At 45.6% G+C, this 23,290-nt stretch overlaps 1 protein-coding gene across 1 annotated transcript; it reads right to left on the bottom strand.

The window, feature by feature from the left end:
• Positions 1–18: 18 nt before the first annotated feature.
• On the bottom strand, positions 19–23,230 carry LRRC69 (leucine rich repeat containing 69). The gene is made up of 8 exons (XM_069957363.1): positions 22,954–23,230; positions 18,235–18,361; positions 10,716–10,788; positions 7,545–7,740; positions 6,850–6,921; positions 6,261–6,362; positions 3,188–3,367; positions 19–220 (listed from the first exon to the last, which is right to left on the bottom strand). The coding sequence occupies exons 1-8, from the start codon at positions 23,179–23,181 to the stop codon at positions 110–112; spliced, it is 1,089 nt and encodes a 362-aa protein (XP_069813464.1). The 5' UTR covers positions 23,182–23,230; the 3' UTR covers positions 19–109.
• Positions 23,231–23,290: the final 60 nt, after the last annotated feature.

The following is a 23,290-nucleotide window of genomic DNA, read 5'->3' as shown; positions in this document are numbered from 1 at the left end:
AATAACAGTAACAAACAACACAATAAACATCAAATTTATTACAAATACTGTACATTGGGTAGAAGATATAAAATGTAATAAAAGGCTTCACAAAACTATATTATGGCGCTCACTGGAAGGCTACTCCAAAAGTATCACTATGTCTCTGGTTGAAGCACTGGTATGAACAGAGTAAGATCTTCACTGGTAGGAGCTGCACATTGCTTGAGGTCTTCATTTTCTGGAAATAGAAAGAAGAATATTGTATTAATAAATGGTAATACATTTACTACAGACCATAAGGAATGGCCGCTGTCTTCTGGTCACACTGCAGTGGAGAGGTGTTGGCAGCTCCCTGGCCTCCTCTACACTAAGAACTGGAGCTGCCACTTACAGCTCTGCTTCATATCCCTATGAGTATGGTCAGGATCGGCAGAACCTTTGACCCTAGCTGTTTAACCCCTTGATTTCAGAGTCCTGTGACCACAACATGATGGAAGGGAACTCCCAGCTCCGATCATGTCATAGGGTTTCCAAGTGACTCTGGGGAAACGCTCTGCAGGCAGCCCTGGGGACCTGATCAGTGAGGAGCCTGCTGCCCAGCGGTCCTATCAGGAGCCTACGTCATAGAGACACAGAGTATGGAGTATTAGCATACAGGAATGAATAAATTATATATAAAAATAAATAATGAAAAAATAATAAAAAATTTAAAAAGTAAAAGAAAATTTGGTAAGTATAAAAAAAATAAAAAAATTAAAGCCCATACATAACATATAAAAACCTCTACGCAAATTCAGTACTCCCAATGCTGAAAAACATTTTCTATATTCACCCGTCCATCACTGCAAAGTGAGGGGCCATGCGTATAATATCGTATGTACCACCGCTCACTTACACTTGCTTCTTCGTGCCAGGCCAGTGAATATATAGTAGGAAGTGGTTTTCAACACACCTCTCACCTAGGAATTAAAGAGGTAGTTATGTCCTATCCACAGAATAGGGAATAACAAAGAGATCGCAGGAGGTCCAACTGCTGGGACCCCCGTAATCTTGAGTACTGGGACCCTGCAATCCCAGTTGAATGGATTTGTACACTGTCACTCCACTCTTTCTCTATGGTGCCATTTTCATCTCTCTTTGGTGGCTCCGTAGAGAATGAATAGGGCGGTGGCCAGTACGCAGTTCCATATAGCTGGGATTTTTTACATGGGTCAAATATACAACGGCACAGCCTATAATCCAGATGGTCACATTGTATTAACATGGCCGCACACATAGGTAATAGATTACCAAGATGTACAATAAACTGTGTCTGTAAAATAAGCCCTGGAGAGCGGCAGAGATCAGAAGACCTGGGCTGTCTTCTTACTTTAAATCTAACATAGAAAAGCAGACCTGTGCAGCTCCGAGCAATAGCAAAAAAAAAAAGATGAAAGAATATATTATAAATGGCCCATGTAATCTTCAGGACTGTCTATACACCCAGAACATGGCTTCTTCAACACCTTTGTCGGTAATAGATGCAGCACCACTTCAAAGCCATTTATCACCCCGATCTCCTCAGGGAGAAGAAGGAAACATTGGCCTCCAGAGGTAAAACAAGACTTTCATTTCTGTGAACACACATTTTATTGTACAGAGAAAACATCAGAGGTAAAAGGAGAATGGCTTAGATTGTGCCCCATGGCACTGCCCACCCAAATCATGTTTCACTTTCCACATTGAAGAACAGTGCACCTGATATTAAGTGGGTGACATCATCTCAAAAACATATAACAAAAACCACTAAAAACACAAATCAATGTTGAGTATACAGAGCAGCAATAGTAATAGTAGTAAAACCAAAAGTAGTAAAAATAATAGTAAAACCACTGAAAATGGAAGCAGGAAAAAAAGGGAGGACGTTAGGATCTGAGCCAGTCTGCCAATAGCCAGTCTGTGATGGCTACAGGAGTGGATAAGGGCATCTATCAAACAGTAGGTCTTGTTGGGTGTCCCTGGTGAGAAGGAGAACCGATAAACTGGTGATAATGTCATTGGCGGCCAAGGATCGCTGATGCCTTCAGGTGAAACAGGTACCGTATCCGATCAGATGACACAGAAGAGCTACTGTATACAACGTGGTACATGCTGTATACAATGTGACACCTAGAAGAGCTACTGTATACAACGTGGTACATGTTGTATACAACATGGTACACAGAAGAGCTACTGTATACAATGTGGTACACAGAAAAGCTACTGTATACAACGTAGCACACAGAAGAGCTGCTCTATACAACGTAACACAGAGGAACTGTATACAACGTAGCACACAGAAGAACTGTATACAACGTAGCACACAGAAGAACTGTATACAACGTGGCACACGGAAGAGCTACTGTATACAACGTGGCGCACAGAAGAACTATTGTATACAACATGGCACACAGAAGAGCTACTGTATACATTGTGGTACACAGAAGGGCTGCTGTATACAATGTGGCACACAGAAGAGCTACTGTATACAACGTAGCACACAGAAGAGCTGCTGTATACAACGTGGCACACAGAAGAGCTGCTGAATACAACGTGGCACACAGAAGAGCTGCTGAATACAACGTGGCACAGAGAACAGCTGCTGTATTCAACATGGTACACAGAAGAACTATTGTATACAACATGGCACATAGAAGAGCTACTGTACACAATGTGGCACACAGAAGAGCTACTGTATACAATGTGGTACACAGAAGAGCTACTATATACAACGTGGCACACAGAAGAGCTACTATATACAAAGTGGCACACAGAAGAGCTACTGTATACAACGTGGCACACAACGCTGGAAAAGTTACTGCCGGCTATGATAGAAAGGTGTCTGGACATACAATGCATCAGGGTGTGGGGCTGTGGAGCCATACGGTATACATCATTAGTCAGGCAGCTTTAATTTTATGGGTGATGGGTGTATATATCCACATATACATAACTTATTCATGTGTATCAATTCAACTACAACATGATCTGAAAAGTCAAAATAAATGTATTGATGTGATACTATCATCAGACGAGCTATCTAGTATTCCAATTCAAATAAAGCGATGTGCATATCTGAGACATTGGCCGTTGTATGACACTGTACTGACACTGTCAAACAACGGCCAATGTTCATACAGCATGTGAACATGGCCTTACCTTGTATACATTACATACATTTTATTACCTTTTTAACATCAACAAACTTAACACATTCCAGCCACATATCCAGAAACCACTTTCCGCAGAGGGCGCAGACGTTCCTGCCGGACAGCAGTCTTCTGGCATCTGGATAATACTTAATTTGTTCCCGCAATAAGAAGCTTCCATTCTGGAGATGAGTTAATATAAGTCTTGCTGTGATTTCCTGAAGATGATAATAATACAGATAGTAAAGCTTCATTATAGTGGAATTCTGGGAACTGGAAATGAAGTAGATGGAGCAGGTGACCAGTCCAATATCATACTACAGTACATGGCTCTGACCTCATGGGTATATGTACGCTGCTCTGAACTATACAGTAAAGTAGGGGTCCTCAACTGGCAGACCGCGGAGACCAGCTGTCCGGACCCCAGCTGCAGCTCACTATACCTGTTTACTGAGCTGCGCTGTTCCCCTCTGCACAGCAACTATAAGCGCTCGTAACGAGCGCTTATAGTTACAATGCAGGAGCAGCACTGACAGAGAAGGAGCCATTGGCTCCTTCCCTGTCAGTCACTCTTGTGGCTGCAGCGGTCACAAGAGGGCGCTCTGTCCTGTCTCTGGTTTCGCCACTCGAGTGACGTCACTGGAGCGCCAACGCCAGGACAAGGGGAAAGCGGCCTCCTGTGACCGCTGCAGTACGGCCACAAGAGGGGAAGAGAAGAGGAGACACCCGGACCCAGGTGAGTATAAGTGTTTGTTTTTTTATGTAATATGCTATATGGGAGAGGGAGCACAGGCGGGCTATATAACTGGGGGAGCACACAGCAGGGGTGCTATATACTACTGGGGGAGCACAGGGGGACTATATATTACTGGGGGAGCATACAGGGAGTCTATATACTACTGGTTAGCACAAAGCGGAGGTCTATATACTACTTCGGAAGCGCACAGGGGGACTATATACTACTGGGGAAGCGCACAGGGGGACTATATACTACTGGGGGAGCGCACAGGGGGACTATATACTACTGGGGGAGCACACAGGGGTCTATATACTACTGGGGGAACAACAGGGGGGGTATATACTAATGGGGGAGCGCAACACGTTTACTAATGATGTTCAGCTCGGAATTTCACCTGACAATAGACCCCAGTAGGTGGACCTTCACTAAAACTTGTTGAGTACCCCTGTAGTAAAGACTCAAATCTGTCATCTGGTAATCCAGACAATTTGATAATTTGTTACCTGATAATCCAGACAATCTGATAATCTGCCATCTCATAATCCAGACAACCTGATAATCTGTCATTTTATAATCCAGCCAACCTGATAATCTGCCATCTGTTTGCAGCATCAGACTATGTTCACACACAGTATTTTCATCAGTCTTTTGGTCAGTACATTTTCAAACAAAACCAGAAGTGGAACAGACAGGGCAAAATTATAATGGAAAGATTGGCAGTTGCTGTGTTTTCAACCCACTCCTGGTTGGTTTTGGTTGAAAAAAGACTGACAGAATTAGGGTATTTTCACACTACGTAAAAGCACGGGCGTAGTTGCCATCTTGTATGGGATGCCGGCCGGAGCGTATACACATCGTATATGCTCCGGCAGGGATCCCATGCGGCGCTGCAAAGAGCTGTCATGCCAGTTTTCTGCGGCCGCAATTCAGTGAATTGCGGCCGTAGAAACCCATGTCAGTTCACACGATTAAGTGAGCGGCTCCGGCCGCTTGCTTCATTGTGCGCTATGGGAAGTTCTGATGCGGGCGCGCGCTGATGCGCCCGCATCAGAACACTGCGGCCGGAAAGATCATCCGGCCAGTACTTATGTACCGGCCGGAATGATCTTTGCAGAGACCAGCCGTTCTGTAACCCAGCTGGGTCACAGAATGGCCAGTCTCTTATGCAGTGTGCACATAGTCTTACTATGTATGAACATAGCCTGAACCTGAAATATACTAATGGAAATGGCGATTTCTGCAACAAGGCCTGACTAAGTGAAGTGTAAGATATTTTTATGCACAGGACATAAACCAAAATTAAATGGAATCTGTATCCAAAATGTATACACTGTGTTACGCCTAGTGCAGGATCTGTGGGCAGTGATCAGTGTCCCCATCCCAGCATATGGTTAGGATGCACCATGACTTTTTGATCAGTAGGGTCTGACTGACAAAACCCATGCTGTCAAGGGGCCACAATACCTAGTGAAGGCAGTGGCCATAAAGGGGTCACATTGCTAGTTTTGTACTTTCTGAAAGACTTGAGATCTTTAAATAGAAGTACAGCTTATAAGATCAAACAGAAGTACCATATCATCATATATACTCCCCTCCTGACCTCTTTCTAGCTCAAAACTGCAAACCGTCTCCCTTTAAAGGTAGTTTGCCACCATGGACACCTGTCCCCTATGAACAGGACAAAGATAAGTGACTGATCCAGGGGGGTTTAACCGCTAGGACCCCAACCTGTAATCTCCCAAAGCTCCGATCTGGATGGTTCAGCAGTGCACATATTCAACCATAGCTCCATTTATTGTCTATGGCTGGGTTCACACTCGCGGATTTTCAGGCGGATTCCGCGGCAAAATGCGTGTGGAATCTGCCTGTAATTCCGCCCGTAAAGAATGAACATTGTGAATGCTTTCCGCTTATTTGTTTACACAGTGAAATTTCCGCCGCGGATGCCCTTTCCGCCCGAAGAATTGACATGTCAATTCTTTGGGCAGATTCCGCTAGAGGAATCCTATAGAAGTCAATGGGGCTTGAATTCTGCTCCTATTTTGCCACAGCTGAATAGGCGAGGAATTTCAAGGACAAAACTTTCTTCTACAATTCCTCGAGAATTCCTCAGTGTGAACCTAGCCTATGGAAGTTTCTAAGATAGTCAAGTGCCATTTGGCAGAAAGCTTTGGGATTCCAGTTCTCAGTATGTCCCAGTGGTCAGACCACCATGATCAGACACCTATACCCTATCCTATGGGTCCATGGTGGCAAAACAGCTTTATGTTATTTTAGAATCCCTTGCAGGACACATAAGGACACGATAGTAGAATCTTGTATGGCATTTCTTCTTTTTGAGTCGTCTTATTGCAATACAAGTACATTGTTACCTTCAGGGACAATATTTCCTCATCCTGAACGGCAGACACAGGCTCTTTTAGTAGTAATGGATTTTCTTCACAGTACAGTTCTTGTAAAGAGATCTCATGCATCTATAATAACATGAAGACGTCACTGCTCAGTAACAATCAGGTCCAGGCAGACGTCACGTCAGTACAATGCCCTATTGTTCCATCTATAATAGCAATCTGTTTTTAATACTTTGAATACTATTATTTGTTATCTCTGGGAGAACTGGTATCCAAGCTGGCTGTGACTGGAGAAGGCCGCATCCATGTGAGGGCTCTACCAGAGCCGACATCTGAGGTAGTAACTGGGTCTGCTCATTCCTTTAAACTGCACCAGGTTTTTTTTCATAGGCTTTGACTGGGAAAGGATGGAAACTATGGGGGAGATTTATCAAACATGGTGTAAAGTGAAACTGGCCCAGTTGCCCCTAGCAACCAATCAGATTCCACTTTTCATTCCTCACAGACGCTTTGGAAAATAAAAGATGGAATCTGATTGGTTGTTCCCCCATTATATACATTTTTTATTATCCTGGAAGAATCCTTTAATTCTGCAGTTATTAATACTTACTCTTGAAGGAAATGCCGGTATTTGATTCCCTGCAACATCCAGAATTTTTAGTTTCCTCAACCTGCAAATCCCCTAGAGATGAGATACAGTAATGTATGTAAGGTAGACAGCACACAATACAGATAGCTATGAGAAGGATAGCCCTCATACATGTTAGACATGTGTCGTTCAACCTCACCAATTACAGGGGGATGGGCTGACTCGTTTAGTGTAATAGAAGACAACGATCAGCCGACATGCACGATGCTGGATTATCGTTATCTTTCAACAGGCTGAAATGCCAACGTCAGCCTAGCAGCTATCTGCTTCCGTCGATCGGTGTGTCCTAGGTCGCCGCTGTCTCCTATGGGCTGCCCGGACGATCCACCTCCCTCCCCCACCTCTCTTTTTCCTGACTCATAGACATGCAGGGCTCCTGTGCTTGAATCAATCAAGGCAGGGAGGGGGCACGCATGCTGCTGCTCCTACAACTTTCTAGACACTCTAAGCATGATCGATTCCCTTTAAGTGACTGAGCTAATGAACTTCACAGCTCACAATTATAGAGACTATATAAAGGGTGAGCTGGGGGCCCATATACTACTGCTCTTTCGTAGAGAAGGTCTGCTCACTATGTCCACCCCTGGTTCCCATACAATGTTACATCTCTATCACCATCCAGTCAAACCATAAATTACAGATAATACGTTCCTCACCTCTGGAAGGCCGATCAGATTGTTCCGATAAACCCGCAGCTCCCTCAGATTGCTCAGATAGCCGATCTGCGCCGGTAGTGTCTCCAGCTGGTTATTTCCAAGGTGCAACTCAGAAAGATTTTGTAGGACACACAACTCCTTGGGAATCTCTTGCAGACAGTTATGGTTTATACTAAGCTTTTCAAGACATTGCAGCCTGTAATAAGTAATGTTGGTTGATATTAATAGTGACCGCTGGGACCTCGACCCATCCTGATCACATTGGGCAGCCCCATAGTGAATGAATGGGGGCACAAGCTATGGTGGCCGCATATACACAGCATGCACTTCATTCATTTCGGGGATGAAATTCTTGGTATCAGTGGGGTATCAGCAGATCGACCAACACTAATCGTTTACCCATATGAATGGCTGAGATGGGAGAACTTATTTAAAGGGGTACTCCAGTGGGGGGGGGCACTTTTTCGCTGGGATCGGGGAGGAGGCTGAGGGAAAAGACGTCCACTCACCTCCCCGGTTCCAGCAGTGGGTCCCGCATCGCGGCGCTCCAGTGCCCGGTTCCCGGCCGTTTCCGGGTGTCTGACGCTGGCCCGAGACATGACGTCTCAAGTCTGCTCAGCCACTCAGTGACAGAGGCGGGATCCGTTTCAAGTCCGCTCAGATCCCGCCTCTGTCACTGAGTGGCTGAGCGAACCTGAGACGTATCGTCCCAGCAAAAAAGTGCCCCCCCCCCCCGCTGGAGTACCCCTTTAACTTCCCATAGTAGAAACTTTTATCAGTTTAATCTATATGCATATACATTACTATATTTTTACCTTGTGGCTGATAGGGATCAACTTAATTCACAAAATGTAAAAACACGTGTCTATAGGTAACAGACAGTTAAAGGAGAAGTCTAGGGCAATAGAAAATATTCATTATGGGCACGGGGTGGAGGTAACATAAGAAAGAAGCTATACTTACTGGTCTAGTGCACTAGCAGTGCTGGGTCCTGCTGCTGGACCCCCGCTGGTATTCTCCATATCTCCTCCCTCCTACGTCATGACACAGCTAAAGAATGCCCCGCTCAGCTAGTCAGTGACTGTGGTGGGTAACTGCTGCAATCGCTGACTGGTTGAGCGAGCTATCCCCCACACCCATCCTGCTGGGTCATGATGTACCAAGAAAAGGAGAGAAGATGACATCCGGCAGGGTCCGGGAGCCCAGTGATTCGACACTGCAAGGGTTCAGGGACCAGTAAATATAGGTTCTTTATTATGCTCTTCCTACCTCCTGCCCGTAGTGTAATAATCAGTTTGGTTAATTAGGCACATTTTTCGCACCGGGGCCCTATGCGGTGTGTGTCTGTTTGTGTCTGCCTGGGAGGTCATAGTGGGTTCGAATCACCACAGGTTTACAATGCAGGTTTTGGCAGCGCAGTTTGTAGAGGTGAAACATAAACTACACCAAACTACAGAAGCGGGCAGTGTGCCACACTACTGCATATCAACTAACAATGGTCGCCCTAGATCTAGGCCTGCGTATGGGCACACGTATATCAAAAACTAATCATACATCTAAGAAATCAATGAATACTCAGTAAATGTATATTTCTGTACTCTTACATACGAACACTCCCTCTCATTCAATTAGATGAGACACAACTATATTCCAATGGTGGAAATTAAAGGGGTTATTGTAAAGTACTGCGGAATCTGTTAGCGCTATATAAATAAAAATTATTATTATCTAGCCTTTAAAAACGATAGTCTATCCTGAAAATGGGCTGTGAATATCAGAGGGACAGTGGTCTGATTAGAAACATAGAAGATTGTCGGCAGAAAAAGACCACTGGGTCCATCTAGTCTGCCCTTTTAGTATTTTTTTTCTTATTATCTTAGGATAGATATATGTCTATCCCAGGCATGTTTAAATTCTGTATTGTAGATTTACCAACCACCTCTGCTGGAAGTTTGTTCCAGGTATCTACTACTCTTTCAGTAAAATAATATTTTCTTACATTGCTTCTGATCTTTCCCCCAACTAACCTCTCACTGTGTCCTCTTGTTCTTGAACTCAGTTTTTTACTAAAAACACTTCCCTCCTGAACCTTATTTAGTCCTGTAACATACTTAAAGGTTTCAATCATGTCCCCCCTTTCCCTTCTTTCCTCCAGACTATACAGATTAAAATCTTTAAGTCTTTCCTGATATGGTTTATGCCTCACACCCTCCACCATTTTTGTAGCCCGTCTTTGGACCCGTTCTATTTTATCAATGTCCTTTTTTAGGTGAGGTCTCCAGAACTGGACACAGTATTCCAGATGTGGCCTCACCAGAGCTCTATACAGCGGGATCACAATCTCTCTCTTCCTACTGGTTATACCTCTAGCTATACACCCCAGCATACGATTTGCTTTCCCCACCGCCTGGTTGCACTGGTGACTCATTTTAAGGCTGTCAGAAATCATTACCCCTAAATCCTTCTCTTCTGAAGTCTTTTCCAACACAGTACTGTCGATGTGATACTCTGAGAGAGGATTCCTCCTCCCCAAGTGCATTATTTTACATTTGGAAACGTTGAACTTCAGTGAGGATCCCTGTAGGTCAACAGAACATTCATGCCCTGGGTCAGAGATTGTCTCCAACACACAGCAGGAAGCTTACATCGCTCTGTTCAGGCAACTTACAGTATCTACCCTGCTAAACGCCTCTTGTAGCTCCAGCACTTATACATGTGAGCGGTGAGCAATGCTGTGAAGGGGCATATGGCACCAGTGTTGGACTGGCCCACCAGAGGACCGGAGGATCCTCTGGTGGGCCCCCAGCTTTAGAACCTGCACAAACACTGACTGACAGGTTGTTTCTCACTGGTTCTTCATTGGTGGGCCCCCAGGATCATTTCCTCTGGTGGGCCCCAGATACCCCAGTCTGACACTGTATGGGGCGGTGTTCATCCATACATATCATCCATACCATACACACAACACTTAATAACAGTAATTACATTATACATATGTGCTTTAAATTTAATAAAAGCGATGTGTTGTAACCAAAACCCATTTTAGGCTATAATAAAGCAGATACATATCATAGAGGAGCTGCTGATGATTTACACAGCAAATAGGGAATTTATATCAAGCCTTTCCATAGACATTACAGACACACTGACAATACAACTTATTTTACTTACTTCTGAATGTCCGCAGGAATATTCTCAATGAAATTGTTGTTCAGATTTAGAGATATCAGATTCTGTAATCCATCTTGAAAATTGGTTAAAAAAAAAAGTTACAAACAGCCTATACATTTGTATACTGCCTGGAAAGCCAAAGATTTAGCTTTATTGACTACATGTGGATGATTTTTGTCCTTCAGATATCACACAGATCCAGGTCTGCTGCAGCGCCACCTAACAGTAACATTTTTATCAACCAAAACTTTTCATGTTTCTATGAAGGGTCAAAAGTTTTTTTCTAATGATAGTATCACTTTAAAGGGCAATTCCAACATTTCAAATCAACTGAAAGATTGTTTTGTAAATTACTTATGTTTAAAAAATCTCCAGTCTTCTAGTACTTATCAGCTGCTGTATATCCTGCAGGAAATGGTGTCGGACACAGTGCTCTCTGCTGCCACCACTGTCCATGTCAGTAACTGTCCAGAGCAGGAGAGGGTTTCTATGGGGATTTGCTACTGCTCTGGACAGTTCCTGACATGAACAGAGGTGGCAGCAGAGAGCACTGTGTGAGACTGGACCACTTCCTGCAGGACATACAGCAGGCAAAAAGTACTGGAAAAACGGAGATTTTTAAATAGAAGTAGATTACAAATCTATAAAACCTTCTGACCCCAGTTGATTTAAAAGAAAACATTTTTCACTGGAGTTCCCCTTTGATAAGAAGAGAACCATAAAATATATATATAACTATATATATTGTAGGGATCTTCCCGGGGGATGGTGTGTTTGGACACAGTTCAGACAGCAAACTTGGACTTATAAAAACAGCTGAGTGTTTATTAGCTGCATAAACAGTCCTCAACAGAAATGTAGCAATACCATGCTTTTCAGAACAAAACAAAAAGGTCCTTGCCCGTCTGGGCACTTAGTAACACAGGTCTCCTATCTGACTCTTCAGTAGGCAGTATCACAGGGTATGAATAGGCCCCAGCGGCGGCAGTATTCGTTGCTCCCAGGAGATACAGCATGCAAGCTGTTCACCCCTGGCTGAGAGCAATCCCTTTCAGACTGACCAGAGCTTTTGCCTTCTCAGGCTGATTGGGATCAGAGCTCACCTGATCCCAAAACCCACACTGGATCGAGGGGGAGGGAATGGCAAGTCCCACTACCAACCTACCCACCATTCCAGTAAATCCGGCCCGGAAAATTTAAAGAACAACTCAGCAGCATAATACTGCTGAGTGACAGGTCTCTTCCAGATTTACCATCTCCCCATAAGCAGTAGTCTGGGTGAGATGTACCTCCCCTCGAGCACTTTTCCTGTGACATGTCCACATATCCCCCCCCCTCTTTTTCAGACCGGAGGGCTGAGCATTCTGTCCCCACAGACAGTGTACCCTTGATAGGGCGTCAGCATTTGCCTGTAATTTCCCCGGCCTGTGTTCCACAGTGAAATTAAAGTTTTGGAGGGATAGAAACCATCTAGTCACCCTCGCATTTTTCTCCTTGTTCAGCTTCATCCATGTTAGGGGGCATGGTCTGTAACTAACTTGAATTTTCTACCTAGCAAGTAGTACCTTAGGGACTCTAGGGCCCATTTCACTGCCAGACATTCTCGCTCAACAATGGCGTAGTTTTTTTCGGCCGGGGATAGCTTCCTGCTTAAGTACATCACCGGGTGTTCCTCGCCATTCACGACCTGTGAGAGAACGGCACCTAACCCTGTATTAGAGGCATCTGTCTGGACCAGAAATTCTTGCCTAAAGTCAGGGGTAACTAGCACAGGTTGTTGACACAAGGCAGATTTAAGGCTTTGAAAAGCCTTCTCGGCCTCTGGAGTCCATGTCACCATTGCGGACTTCGCACCCTTTGTCAGGTCAGTTAGCGGGGCTGCAACTGTGGCAAAGTTTGGCACAAACCTACGGTAATAGCCCGTAATACCCAGGAAAGCTCTGACCTGTTTCTTTGTGAGGGGTTTGGGCCAATTCTGTATTGCCTCAATTTTATTTAGTTGTGGTTTCACTAACCCCCTCCCAATAATGTATCCCAGGTATTTGGCCTCCTCTAAGGCTAGTGCACACTTCTCTGCATTGATGGTTAACCCCGCACCACTTATGGCCTCTAACACCGCCTGGACCTTACAGAGGTGACTTTCCCAATCAGGGCTAAAAATGACCACATCATCGAGGTAGGCCGCGGAGTAATCACGATGTGGTCGCAGAATCAAGTCCATCAACCTCTGAAAAGTGGCAGGGGCTCCATGTAACCCGAATGGCATCACTACGTATTGGAAGAGCCCATCAGGGGTGGAGAATGCAGTCTTCTCTCTAGCCTCAGGAGTGAGGGGGATCTGCCAGTAGCCCTTTGTGAGATCGAGGGTGGTTATGTACCTGGCACTACCCATTCTCTCAATCAACTCATCCACCCTGGGCATGGGGTAGGCATCGAACTTGGAGATCTCATTTAACTTTCTAAAGTCATTACAGAACCTCCAAGTTCCATTGGGCTTTGGGATTAACACAATCGGGCTGGACCACTCGCTCTGTGACACCTCAATGACTCCTAGGTCAAGCATACGTTTTACCTCGGCTGACACCGCCTCCCTCCGTGCTTCTGGTATCCTATAGGGCTTAAGGTTTACTCTGCTTCTAGGCTCAGTTTCAATGTGATGGTGAATGAGATGCGTACGCCCTGGGAGGTCAGAAAACTTGTCTTTATTTTTCTGCAAAAACTCTTTAGTCTCCTGCTTCTGTGACACTGATAGAGTGTCCCCAATCCTGACCGGAGGGATTGGTTGTGACAAATTATTAACAGGGTTTGTCGCTACCAAGGATTCCCTGTCTTTCCAGGGCTTGATCAAGTTTATGTGATAAACTTGAAAAGGCTTCCTTCTACCTGGTTGGTGTACCTTGTAGTTTACCTCACTGACCTTCTCTACAATTTCATAGGGACCCTGCCACTTTGCTAAGAATTTACTTTCTACAGTGGGAACAAGAATGAGTACCCGGTCACCTGGGCTAAATGTCCTGATTCTGGCAGAACGATTGTAAATTCTGCTTTGGCCCTCTTGCGCCCTCTGGAGGTGTTCTCTTACTAGGGGCATTACAGTGGCTATACGGTCCTGCATTTGTGCTACATGCTCTATAACACTCTTGTATGGGGTGGACTCACTTTCCCATGTCTCTTTCGCTATATCCAACAAACCCCTAGGGTGACGACCATAGACCAACTCGAAGGGAGAGAACCCTGTGGATGCTTGGGGCACTTCTCTAATAGCAAACATCAGGTAAGGTAGTAAGTGATCCCAATCCCGACCATCTTTTTCCACTACTTTCTTTAACATATGTTTTAGGGTTTTATTAAACCTCTCCACTAATCCATCTGTCTGGGGATGATATACAGAGGTACGAAGGTGTGAGATTTTAAACAGTTTGCATACATCCTGCATCACCTTTGACATAAACGGAGTACCTTGGTCGGTCAAGATTTCTTTGGGGATCCCCACCCTGGAAAACATATAAAACAACTCACGGGCAATTGTTTTAGACGCAGTGTTTCTTAGGGGTACAGCCTCAGGATAGCGGGTTGCGTAGTCTAAGACCACCAAAATGTACTGGTGTCCCCTTGCCGACTTTACAATGGGACCCACCAAGTCCATTGCAATGCGGTCAAAAGGTACCTCTATGATGGGGAGCGAAACCAAAGGACTGCGGAAATGCGACACTGGGGCGCTAAGCTGACATGTGGGGCACGACTCGCAGTAATTTTTTATGTCAGCATAAATCGCAGGCCAAAAAAACCTCTGGAGGACTCTCTCCTGTGTTTTATCTGTCCCCAAGTGGCCCCCAAGGACATGATTATGGGCCATGTCGAGTACCTGACGCCGGTACGACTTAGGCACCAGAAGCTGTTCCACAACCTCATCATTAATCTTAGTGACTCTATAGAAGAGATCATTAGTCACAGAAAAATGTGGAAATTTTTTCTCAGCCTCTGGTTTCTGAGGTACCCCATTCATAACAGTGACCTGCTCTCTAGCATTTTTGAGAGTGGGGTCCTGTAATTGTGCAGTACCAAAATTATCCCTAGACACCTCTAAGTCTGGAACATTCTGCTCAGTGGGAGGAGACTCTTCCTCACCAGCCAGGACCTGCAAAGGAAAAGCATCATATTCCTCCTGTACATTTTTATCATTTACCGTGGGTAATGCAATCGACTTAGGGGTCTCCTCACTCCTTTCAGGGGATTGTTGTTTTCCCCATAGAGCCCAGAACAATGGAAAATCACGCCCCAATATCACATTATGCATAAGGTTTTTAACCACACCCACTTCATATTGTACAGTGCCTAGTTCAGTCCCGACATTAGCCAGTACTATAGGGTAAACCTTTGTATCACCATGTATGCACACAACGCTCATATGTCTTTTTGGCACAAAGTCCCCAGCCACCAGGCTGGCATGCACCAAGGTGACAAGGCTTCCTGAGTCCAGCAACGCCTTAACAGGGAAGTCATTGACAGTAATGTTGCAGACTTGTGGTTCAGTCTCTAGTCCAGGAACTGCAACACATGACGGCTCCGCAAATAGCGACTGACGCCGGCTAGCGTCACACTCCATGGGCTCAGTGGTAAGAGGGCAATGGGCAGACACATGTCCCGTCTCATGGCATCTCCAGCACTGGATAGGGCCTGGTCTCCTTGGCAGGGAGTCCTTTTTAGGCCCACTTAGCCACCGGGGACCATCACCAGTCTTTTGCCCCTGAGACACCTCCTGAGCGCTCTTCCCTCTATCAGCACCCCTCCACACTCCCCCAATAGATGGAAGTCTCTTACCAGATGATGGCACAGATCTGGCACTCCGGGGAGGTGACGGTGCTGCAGGAACATCACGGAGGTAGTCCTCGGTCGCCTGGAACCTCTCCACAAGGCTGACGAGTTCGTCGGCACTCCTAGGGTCACCTTGACCTACCCAGCGTTGTAGATCAGCAGGAAGGGCACAGAGGTAGCGATCCATCACGACCCTCTCTAGGATCTGGGCAGGAGTAGAGGTGTCTGGCTCCAACCACTTTCTTGCCAAATGGATCAGGTCGTACATCTGGGACCTCGCTGATTTGTCCAGACTGTAGCTCCAGTTGCGGACCCTCCGGGCACGGACAGCAGCAGTAACTCCTAGTCGGGCAAGTATCTCCGCTCTTAGCCGAGGATAGTCCTTGACCTCTTGCTCACTGAGGTCATAATAGGCCTTTTGAGGTTCGCCTGTTAAATAGGGCGCAATCACTTCTGCCCACTCAGTGGAGGGTAACTTCTCTCGCTCAGCCACCCGCTCAAAGACAGTTAAGTAGGCCTCAATATCATCATCAGCAGTCATCTTTTGCAGCGCTCGCTGCACGGCTCTTTTCACAGACAAGGTCTCTGGCGCGGCTGCGGCCACCAGCTGGGGATTAGCACCTGCAGACGCCTCCTGCTTTGCGATTAGGTGCTCAATAAGTTTCTGTTGTTGAGCCATCGCTTGCTGATGTGCAGCCATTGCCTGTTCATGGCGAAGGTTAGCGGCCGCCTGGTCCTGCTTAGCGGCTGCCTGAGCCTGTTGTTGTGCGGCCAATGCCTGTTGTTGCTGCAAACTCACTTGTATTAACTGCTTCATCATCTCCTCCATGTTGCTTGGCTGCTTTTGGAGTGAAGCAGCAGCCTTCACCCAGGACATACGCAGCTGTAGCCAAGTTGATGCACACCGTTGCCCCTAGCAACCGTTTTGCCCGCTCCGCAGCACCAATTGTAGGGATCTTCCCGGGGGATGGTGTGTTTGGACACAGTTCAGACAGCAAACTTGGACTTATAAAAACAGCTGGGTGTTTATTAGCTGCATAAACAGTCCTCAACAGAAATGTAGCAATACCGTGCTTTTCAGAACAAACCAAAAAGGTCCTTGCCCGTCTGGGCACTTAGTAACACAGGTCTCCTATCTGACTCTTCAGTAGGCAGTATCACAGGGTATGAATAGGCCCCAGCGGCGGCAGTATTCGTTGCTCCCAGGAGATACAGCATGCAAGCTGTTCACCCCTGGCTGAGAGCAATCCCTTTCAGACTGACCAGAGCTTTTGCCTTCTCAGGCTGATTGGGATCAGAGCTCACCTGATCCCAAAACCCACACTGGATCGAGGGGGAGGGAATGGCAGGTCCCACTACCAACCTACCCACCATTCCAGTAAATCCGGCCCGGAAAATTTAAAGAACAACTCAGCAGCATATCACTGCTGAGTGACAGGTCTCTTCCAGATTTACCATCTCCCCATAAGCAGTAGTCTGGGTGAGATGTACCTCCCCTCGAGCACTTTTCCTGTGACATGTCCACAATATATATATATATATATATATATATATATATATATATATATATATATATATGTGTGTGTGTATATAACTATAAGGCTATGTTCACACGGTGTGTGAGACCGGCCGTTCCGTGACCCCGGCCGGGTCACGGAACGGTCGGTCTCAGCCCAGATCTTTCCGGCCGCGGGGCTCTGATGTGGGCTCTGACAGTTCACTGAATTCCGGCCACAGAAAATTAGGTATGCAATTAGGTATGGATTAACAGGATGATCTTATAGATCTACAGTAAATATTGTACATGTAGTACTTTGTTTAGTACGTAAGGTATTTGTTGTGTTTTGTATCTTAAACGTTATGTAGTTTGCACCTTGGCTGCTCCACTTATGCCCATCTCTTATGTAAAGTTCTTAGATGGGTGATGCCATGGCTCTCCTGGCAAGAGGTTTGGTGAAGGGGTAAGACTTATAATCACATCACCTCCTTTTACCTACAAGATCTACCGCTTTGCCACAGTTCTTGAGTTGAAGGTGAGCCAAGGTCCCGGCCTGTGGTCTTAGAAGGGTCAGTGTCAGTAATGTGTAGAGGAACCAAGCTGACAAGGCTGAGTGCCCCCCCGGCGCTGTGTTATTACACATAAGGGCTTTCAGCGCTGGTTTTTTGTGTCACACAACGTCAAAGAAATCTCTTGAAATTTTTATGGATTTCTTTTGTCAGGTGAAGGCTATCTTCCCATTTTTGCCGTAATGATCATTATTTACGGCTGTCAATATTAAGACAGCTGCCTTTCCCTGCAATGTTCCTGAGGTGGGAACATAACCAGAAAGTTACTGCTACACATACATAATCCTTTAAAAGAAAATACAGTAACAAGAATTCAAGATTGGGCACAGTGTAGATTTAATCCCCTGACTGACTTTGATTCAACCATTCTACGTAGGAAAAAGTCTCAAGAGCCAGAAAAGAGCCAGAGAATCAGTGAACCTTGCGCACACTCGGGTTTGTCCAAACATGAACACTTTGCATTTGATTAGCGGTGGCTGAAGAAGTTGGATGCAGGTCTAAAGCTGCCTGGAAAATATGGATATAGGCATAGGCTGTATCCATGTTTTCCAAGATTTCTTAGGGCTGCATCCAACTAATCAAATGCCACACGCTAAGACTCGAGGATGCTTAAGTTGTGCTCAACTCTAATACTTACCAAACACACAGGCAGGTATCTCAGTTATTCTGTTACCAAACAGGTGTAATATCTGTAGGGAATGTAAGTATTTCAGCTCTTCAGGGACTCTTGTAAACTGGTTGTTTCCCAGGTTTAAAATGGTGAGCTGTAGAAACAAAGCAAAGGGTTAACAGCAAACTGCAATGGTCTTAAGTGTACCTGTCTTTTCAAAATACTTTTGACATGTCGTAGAGACATGTCAAAAGTTTTGATCGGGCTGGGTCTAAATGATCAGAGAGAATGAGCAGCGCGTCCTCTCCCCGCTCTGTGTAAGAAAAAAAGAGTAAGGCTCCATAGAGCTCCATTATGAATCCTCTCCCTGCTATATCTTCCAATCAGTACGGGTCTGAACACTCAGACAAGGACTGATCAAAACTTTTGACATGTCTCTATGACATGTGAAAAGTTTTTTGAAACAACAGGTAACACTTTAAAAGTTTCAGAAATAAGTTTAGTTAAAGGGTTTATCCAGAACATTTTGTGTACGCTAAAAAAAGCATATGCATTTGAAACCTTTTTTTTTCTTTTTTTTTTTAAGGAAGTCAATGAAAAAACGGATCAAAACGGATGCACACAAATCCATTTTTCTTTTTTTTTTTTTTTAGTAAAACGGATTAAACAATCGGACTGCAAAAATTCAGTGTGGACCGAGGCTAAGCTAATGTATGGTGTTTTTATTGTTTGTTTTTTTTAAGTGGGCCTTAAAGGGACTGTACCATCAGGCCCGGGCTGACGACTCGAGGCGGGCCGACTCACCCCCAGTGGGAGGAAACCCCCGTCCCTCTATGATATGGCTCCATTGATTCTAATGGAGCCCTGTCATAGAGGGGCTGGGGGTTCCTCCCACGGGGGTGGGTTGGCCCGCCTCCAGTGCTTCAGCCTGGGCCTGATGGTACATTCCCTTAAAGGGGAACTCTGGATAAGGAAAACTTGTTTTCTATTAAAAGTACATTCAAAGTAATATAGATGTGTCTATACAATGTATTACTGTATCTGTACGGTTCTGCCACACTGCTAGCTGATAGAAATCCAGGAAGTGAAGAAAAATGGCCTCTGTGCCAATCCATTGTCTCTAGAGATGAGCGAACTTGCCGGATTTCTGGTTTGTATGAAACAGAAATCTCGGCGGCTGACTCCCGCTGTCTGCTCGCTCCGTGCAGCGGGTGGATACAGCGTAAGGAATGCCTGGAAAACTGGGATACAGACATTGGCATTGGCTGTATCCCAGTTTTCTAGGCGTTCCTTACACTGTATCCACCCGCTGCACGGAGGGAGCAGACAGCGGGAATCAGACACCAAGATTTCTGGTTCATACGAACCAGAAATCCGGCAAGTTCGCTCATCTCTAATTGTCTCCTGCTCCCTCTGCTCTCCCCCCTTAGGAGATAAGTTTTCCATGCCTCTGTCTCACATTGTGTGTGTTTGTTGAGATCAGGCTGATGATGCAGACAGGGGACAGGGCGTGATTCACCATCTCCGACTGGCCAGAAGCAGGTGTTTCAACTTTGCTGATTGTGCAAAAGTCTACAGAGAAATTAGGGCTGTGTTCACACATGTTGGAGTGTCATTGCAGTACTGCAGCATCTGCACAAAAATTATGCAGTAACACAAATAGATAATGCTAAACAGCAGAGAGGATAAGAGCCAGCACTGCCAATCCCACCTGCATAAAAAACAAGGCATAAACAGTATTTCCCATGTAAGATCGAATAAAGTTCTTTTTGTGGGAATCAACTTCACAGATAAAAGATGCTCGATCATAATATGTGTGTGGAGATGAAAAGAAAAAAAATTAATTAAAAAGGTTATTTGCTTTATTCTAATATCAGCATTACAGGTAGAGAATACAGCATGCTGTGTGGTGTTACAGGTAGATAATACAGTGTGCTGTGTGGTGTTACAGGTAGAGAATACAGTGTGCTGTGTGGTGTTACAGGTAGAGAATACAGTGTGCTGTGTGGTGTTACAGGTAGAGAATACAGCGTGCTGTGTGGAGTTACAGGTAGAGAATACAGTGTGCTGTGTGGAGTTACAGGTAGAGAATACAGCGTGCTGGGTGGTGTTAAAGGTAGAGAATACAGCGTGCTGTGTGGTGTTACAGGTAGAGAATACAGTGTGCTGTGTGGTGTTACAGGTAGAGAATACAGCGTGCTGTGTGGTGTTACAGGTAGAGAATACAGTGCTGGGTGGTGTTACAGGTAGAGAATACAGCGTGCTGTGTGGTGTTACAGGTAGAGAATACAGTGTGCTGTGTGGTGTTACAGGTAGAGAATACAGTGCTGTGTGGCGTTACACGTAGAGAATACAGAGTGCTGTGTGGTGTTACAGGTAGAGAATACAGCGTGCTGTGTGGTGTTACAGGTAGAGAATACAGCGTGCTGTGTGGTGTTACAGGTAGAAAATACAGCGTGCTGTGTGGTGTTACAGGTAGAGAATACAGTGCTGTGTGGTGTTACAGGTAGAGAATACAGTGTGCTGTGTGGTGTTACAGGTAGAGAATACAGTGTGCTGTGTGGTGTTACAGGTAGAGAATACAGTGCTGTGTGGTGTTACAGATAGTAATAGTGTGCTGTGTGGTGTTACAGGTAGAGAATACAGCGTGCTGTGTGGTGTTACAGGTAGAGAATACAGCGTGCTGTGTGGTGTTACAGGTAGAGAATACAGCGTGCTGTGTGGTGTTACAGGTAGAGAATACAGCGTGCTGTGTGGTGTTACAGGTAGAGAATACAGCGTGCTGTGTGGTGTTACAGGTAGAGAATAAGGTGCGATGTGTGGTGTTACAGGTAGAGAATACAGTGTGCTGTGTGGTGTTACAGGTAGAGAATACAGTGCTGTGTGGTGTTACAGATAGTAATAGTGTGCTGTGTGGTGTTACAGGTAGAGAATACAGCGTGCTGTGTGGTGTTACAGGTAGAGAATACAGCGTGCTGTGTGGTGTTACAGGTAGAGAATACAGCGTGCTGTGTGGTGTTACAGGTAGAGAATACAGCGTGCTGTGTGGTGTTACAGGTAGAGAATACAGCGTGCTGTGTGGTGTTACAGGTAGAGAATAAGGTGCGATGTGTGGTGTTACAGGTAGAGAATACAGTGTGCTGTGTGGTGTTACAGGTAGAGAATACAGTGCTGTGTGGTGTTACAGATAGTAATAGTGTGCTGTGTGGTGTTACAGGTAGAGAATACAGCGTGCTGTGTGGTGTTACAGGTAGAGAATACAGTGCTGTGTGGTGTTACAGGTAGAGAATACAGCGTGCTGTGTGGTGTTACAGGTAGAGAATACAGCGTGCTGTGTGGTGTTACAGGTAGAGAATACAGCGTGGTGTGTGGTGTTACAGGTAGAGAATACAGTGTGCTGTGTGGTGTTACAGGTAGAGAATACAGCGTGCTGTGTGGTGTTACAGGTAGAGAATACAGCGTGCTGTGTGGTGTTACAGGTAGAGAATACAGTGCTGTGTGGTGTTACAGGTAGAGAATACAGTGCTGTGTGGTGTTACAGGTAGAGAATACAGTGTGCTGTGTGGTGTTACAGGTAGAGAATACAGTGCTGTGTGGTGTTACAGGTAGAGAATACAGTGCTGTGTGGTGTTACAGGTAGAGAATACAGCGTGCTGTGTGGTGTTACAGGTAGAGAATACAGTGCTGTGTGGTGTTACAGGTAGAGAATACAGTGCTGTGTGGTGTTACAGGTAAAGAATACAGTGTGCTGTGTGGTGTTACAGGTAGAGAATACAGCGTGCTGTGTGGTGTTACAGGTAGAGAATACAGTGTGCTGTGTGGTGTTACAGGTAGAGAATACAGTGTGCTGTGTGGTGTTACAGGTAGAGAATACAGTGTGCTGTGTGGTGTTACAGGTAGAGAATACAGTGTGCTGTGTGGTGTTACAGGTAGAGAATACAGTGTGCTGTGTGGGTGGGACCACAATGAAATGGTAAAGTACTGCAAATAATTCAGTAACACAATGAAACTGCAATGCTTTGGGCGGGGAATGTGCAGGGTGGGGGACTGTGATGGAACAGCTGAGGGAAAGCATTGCATTGTGGAACCTGTGGTACCGAGTACACCTGCTCAACCAGGAAATACAGAAACACAAAACAGGGATAGATAGGTAAGTATTGTTATATGCTTCTGCAGATGTTTCATTATTTTTTTTTACCTCCCCTTTAAAATAGAAAGCTTACCTACCGGCTGTTCCCCCTCTGCAGCCATTCCGACTGGCTAAGCAGCTAGTGACTGGCTCAGTGAGCATTCAGCAAGTGACTGATTAAGTGGCTGTACCCTGAATGTTGGCGCTGTCAGTGAAGGTAAGTATCAGCAGGGATCAGGCACTGTTAGAGTGGCCGCAGGAAGGGATCAGACAGGTGAGTATTTTAAAGTGCCAACTGATTTCAATGGGGAGAATAACCTGCATTGCTTGTGGGAAAACCTGCCTGACCTTTGTGAGAACTGTGCTGATTTTTCATTGTAAGGCAGGTTCGGGTTTGCATGAACAATCGGTGCAGATTGCAGCTGTGTGAACTCCTAACATCCACTCCACACTGCACTACTAAAAAAAGATTGAGAGACATGGCCTGCAGGGGGCGCAGGTGAGGCTCAGCTTCATCATATGGTGATCCCCAATCTGTGGCTCTCCAGCTATTGCTAAACTACAACTCCCATCATGCACCTATGCGTCCTGGGATACAGTATCCCTGTGGCTCTTACATTACTCAGCGCTGTCACTTCCTCGGGCAGCTGGCACAGCGAGTTGTTCTTCAGGTGCAGCGCCGTCAGCCGGGTGATGTTGCCCACAGCCCCGGGCACACGCTGCAGCTTCTTCCCATTCAGGTTCAGGGTGCGTGCTCTCCCGCGGATCGCCCGCAGTACCAGCAAATCAGCCATGACCACGGCGTCGTCAGCGGTAATTAAAGAGTTAACTAATAGACGCGACATAGTTACCAAGACAACGACGTTTACGTAAATCCGAATCGGCCATGTTATGTAAGGGATTACCTGCCTATGATTGCACGTCCTCTACGTCACTCGGGATTGGAGAAGGCAC

The sequence above is a fragment of the Dendropsophus ebraccatus genome, chromosome 2, assembly GCF_027789765.1.
Source record: "Dendropsophus ebraccatus isolate aDenEbr1 chromosome 2, aDenEbr1.pat, whole genome shotgun sequence".
Lineage (NCBI taxonomy): Eukaryota > Metazoa > Chordata > Amphibia > Anura > Hylidae > Dendropsophus > Dendropsophus ebraccatus.
This window is presented reverse-complemented; position numbering and strand designations above follow the sequence as displayed.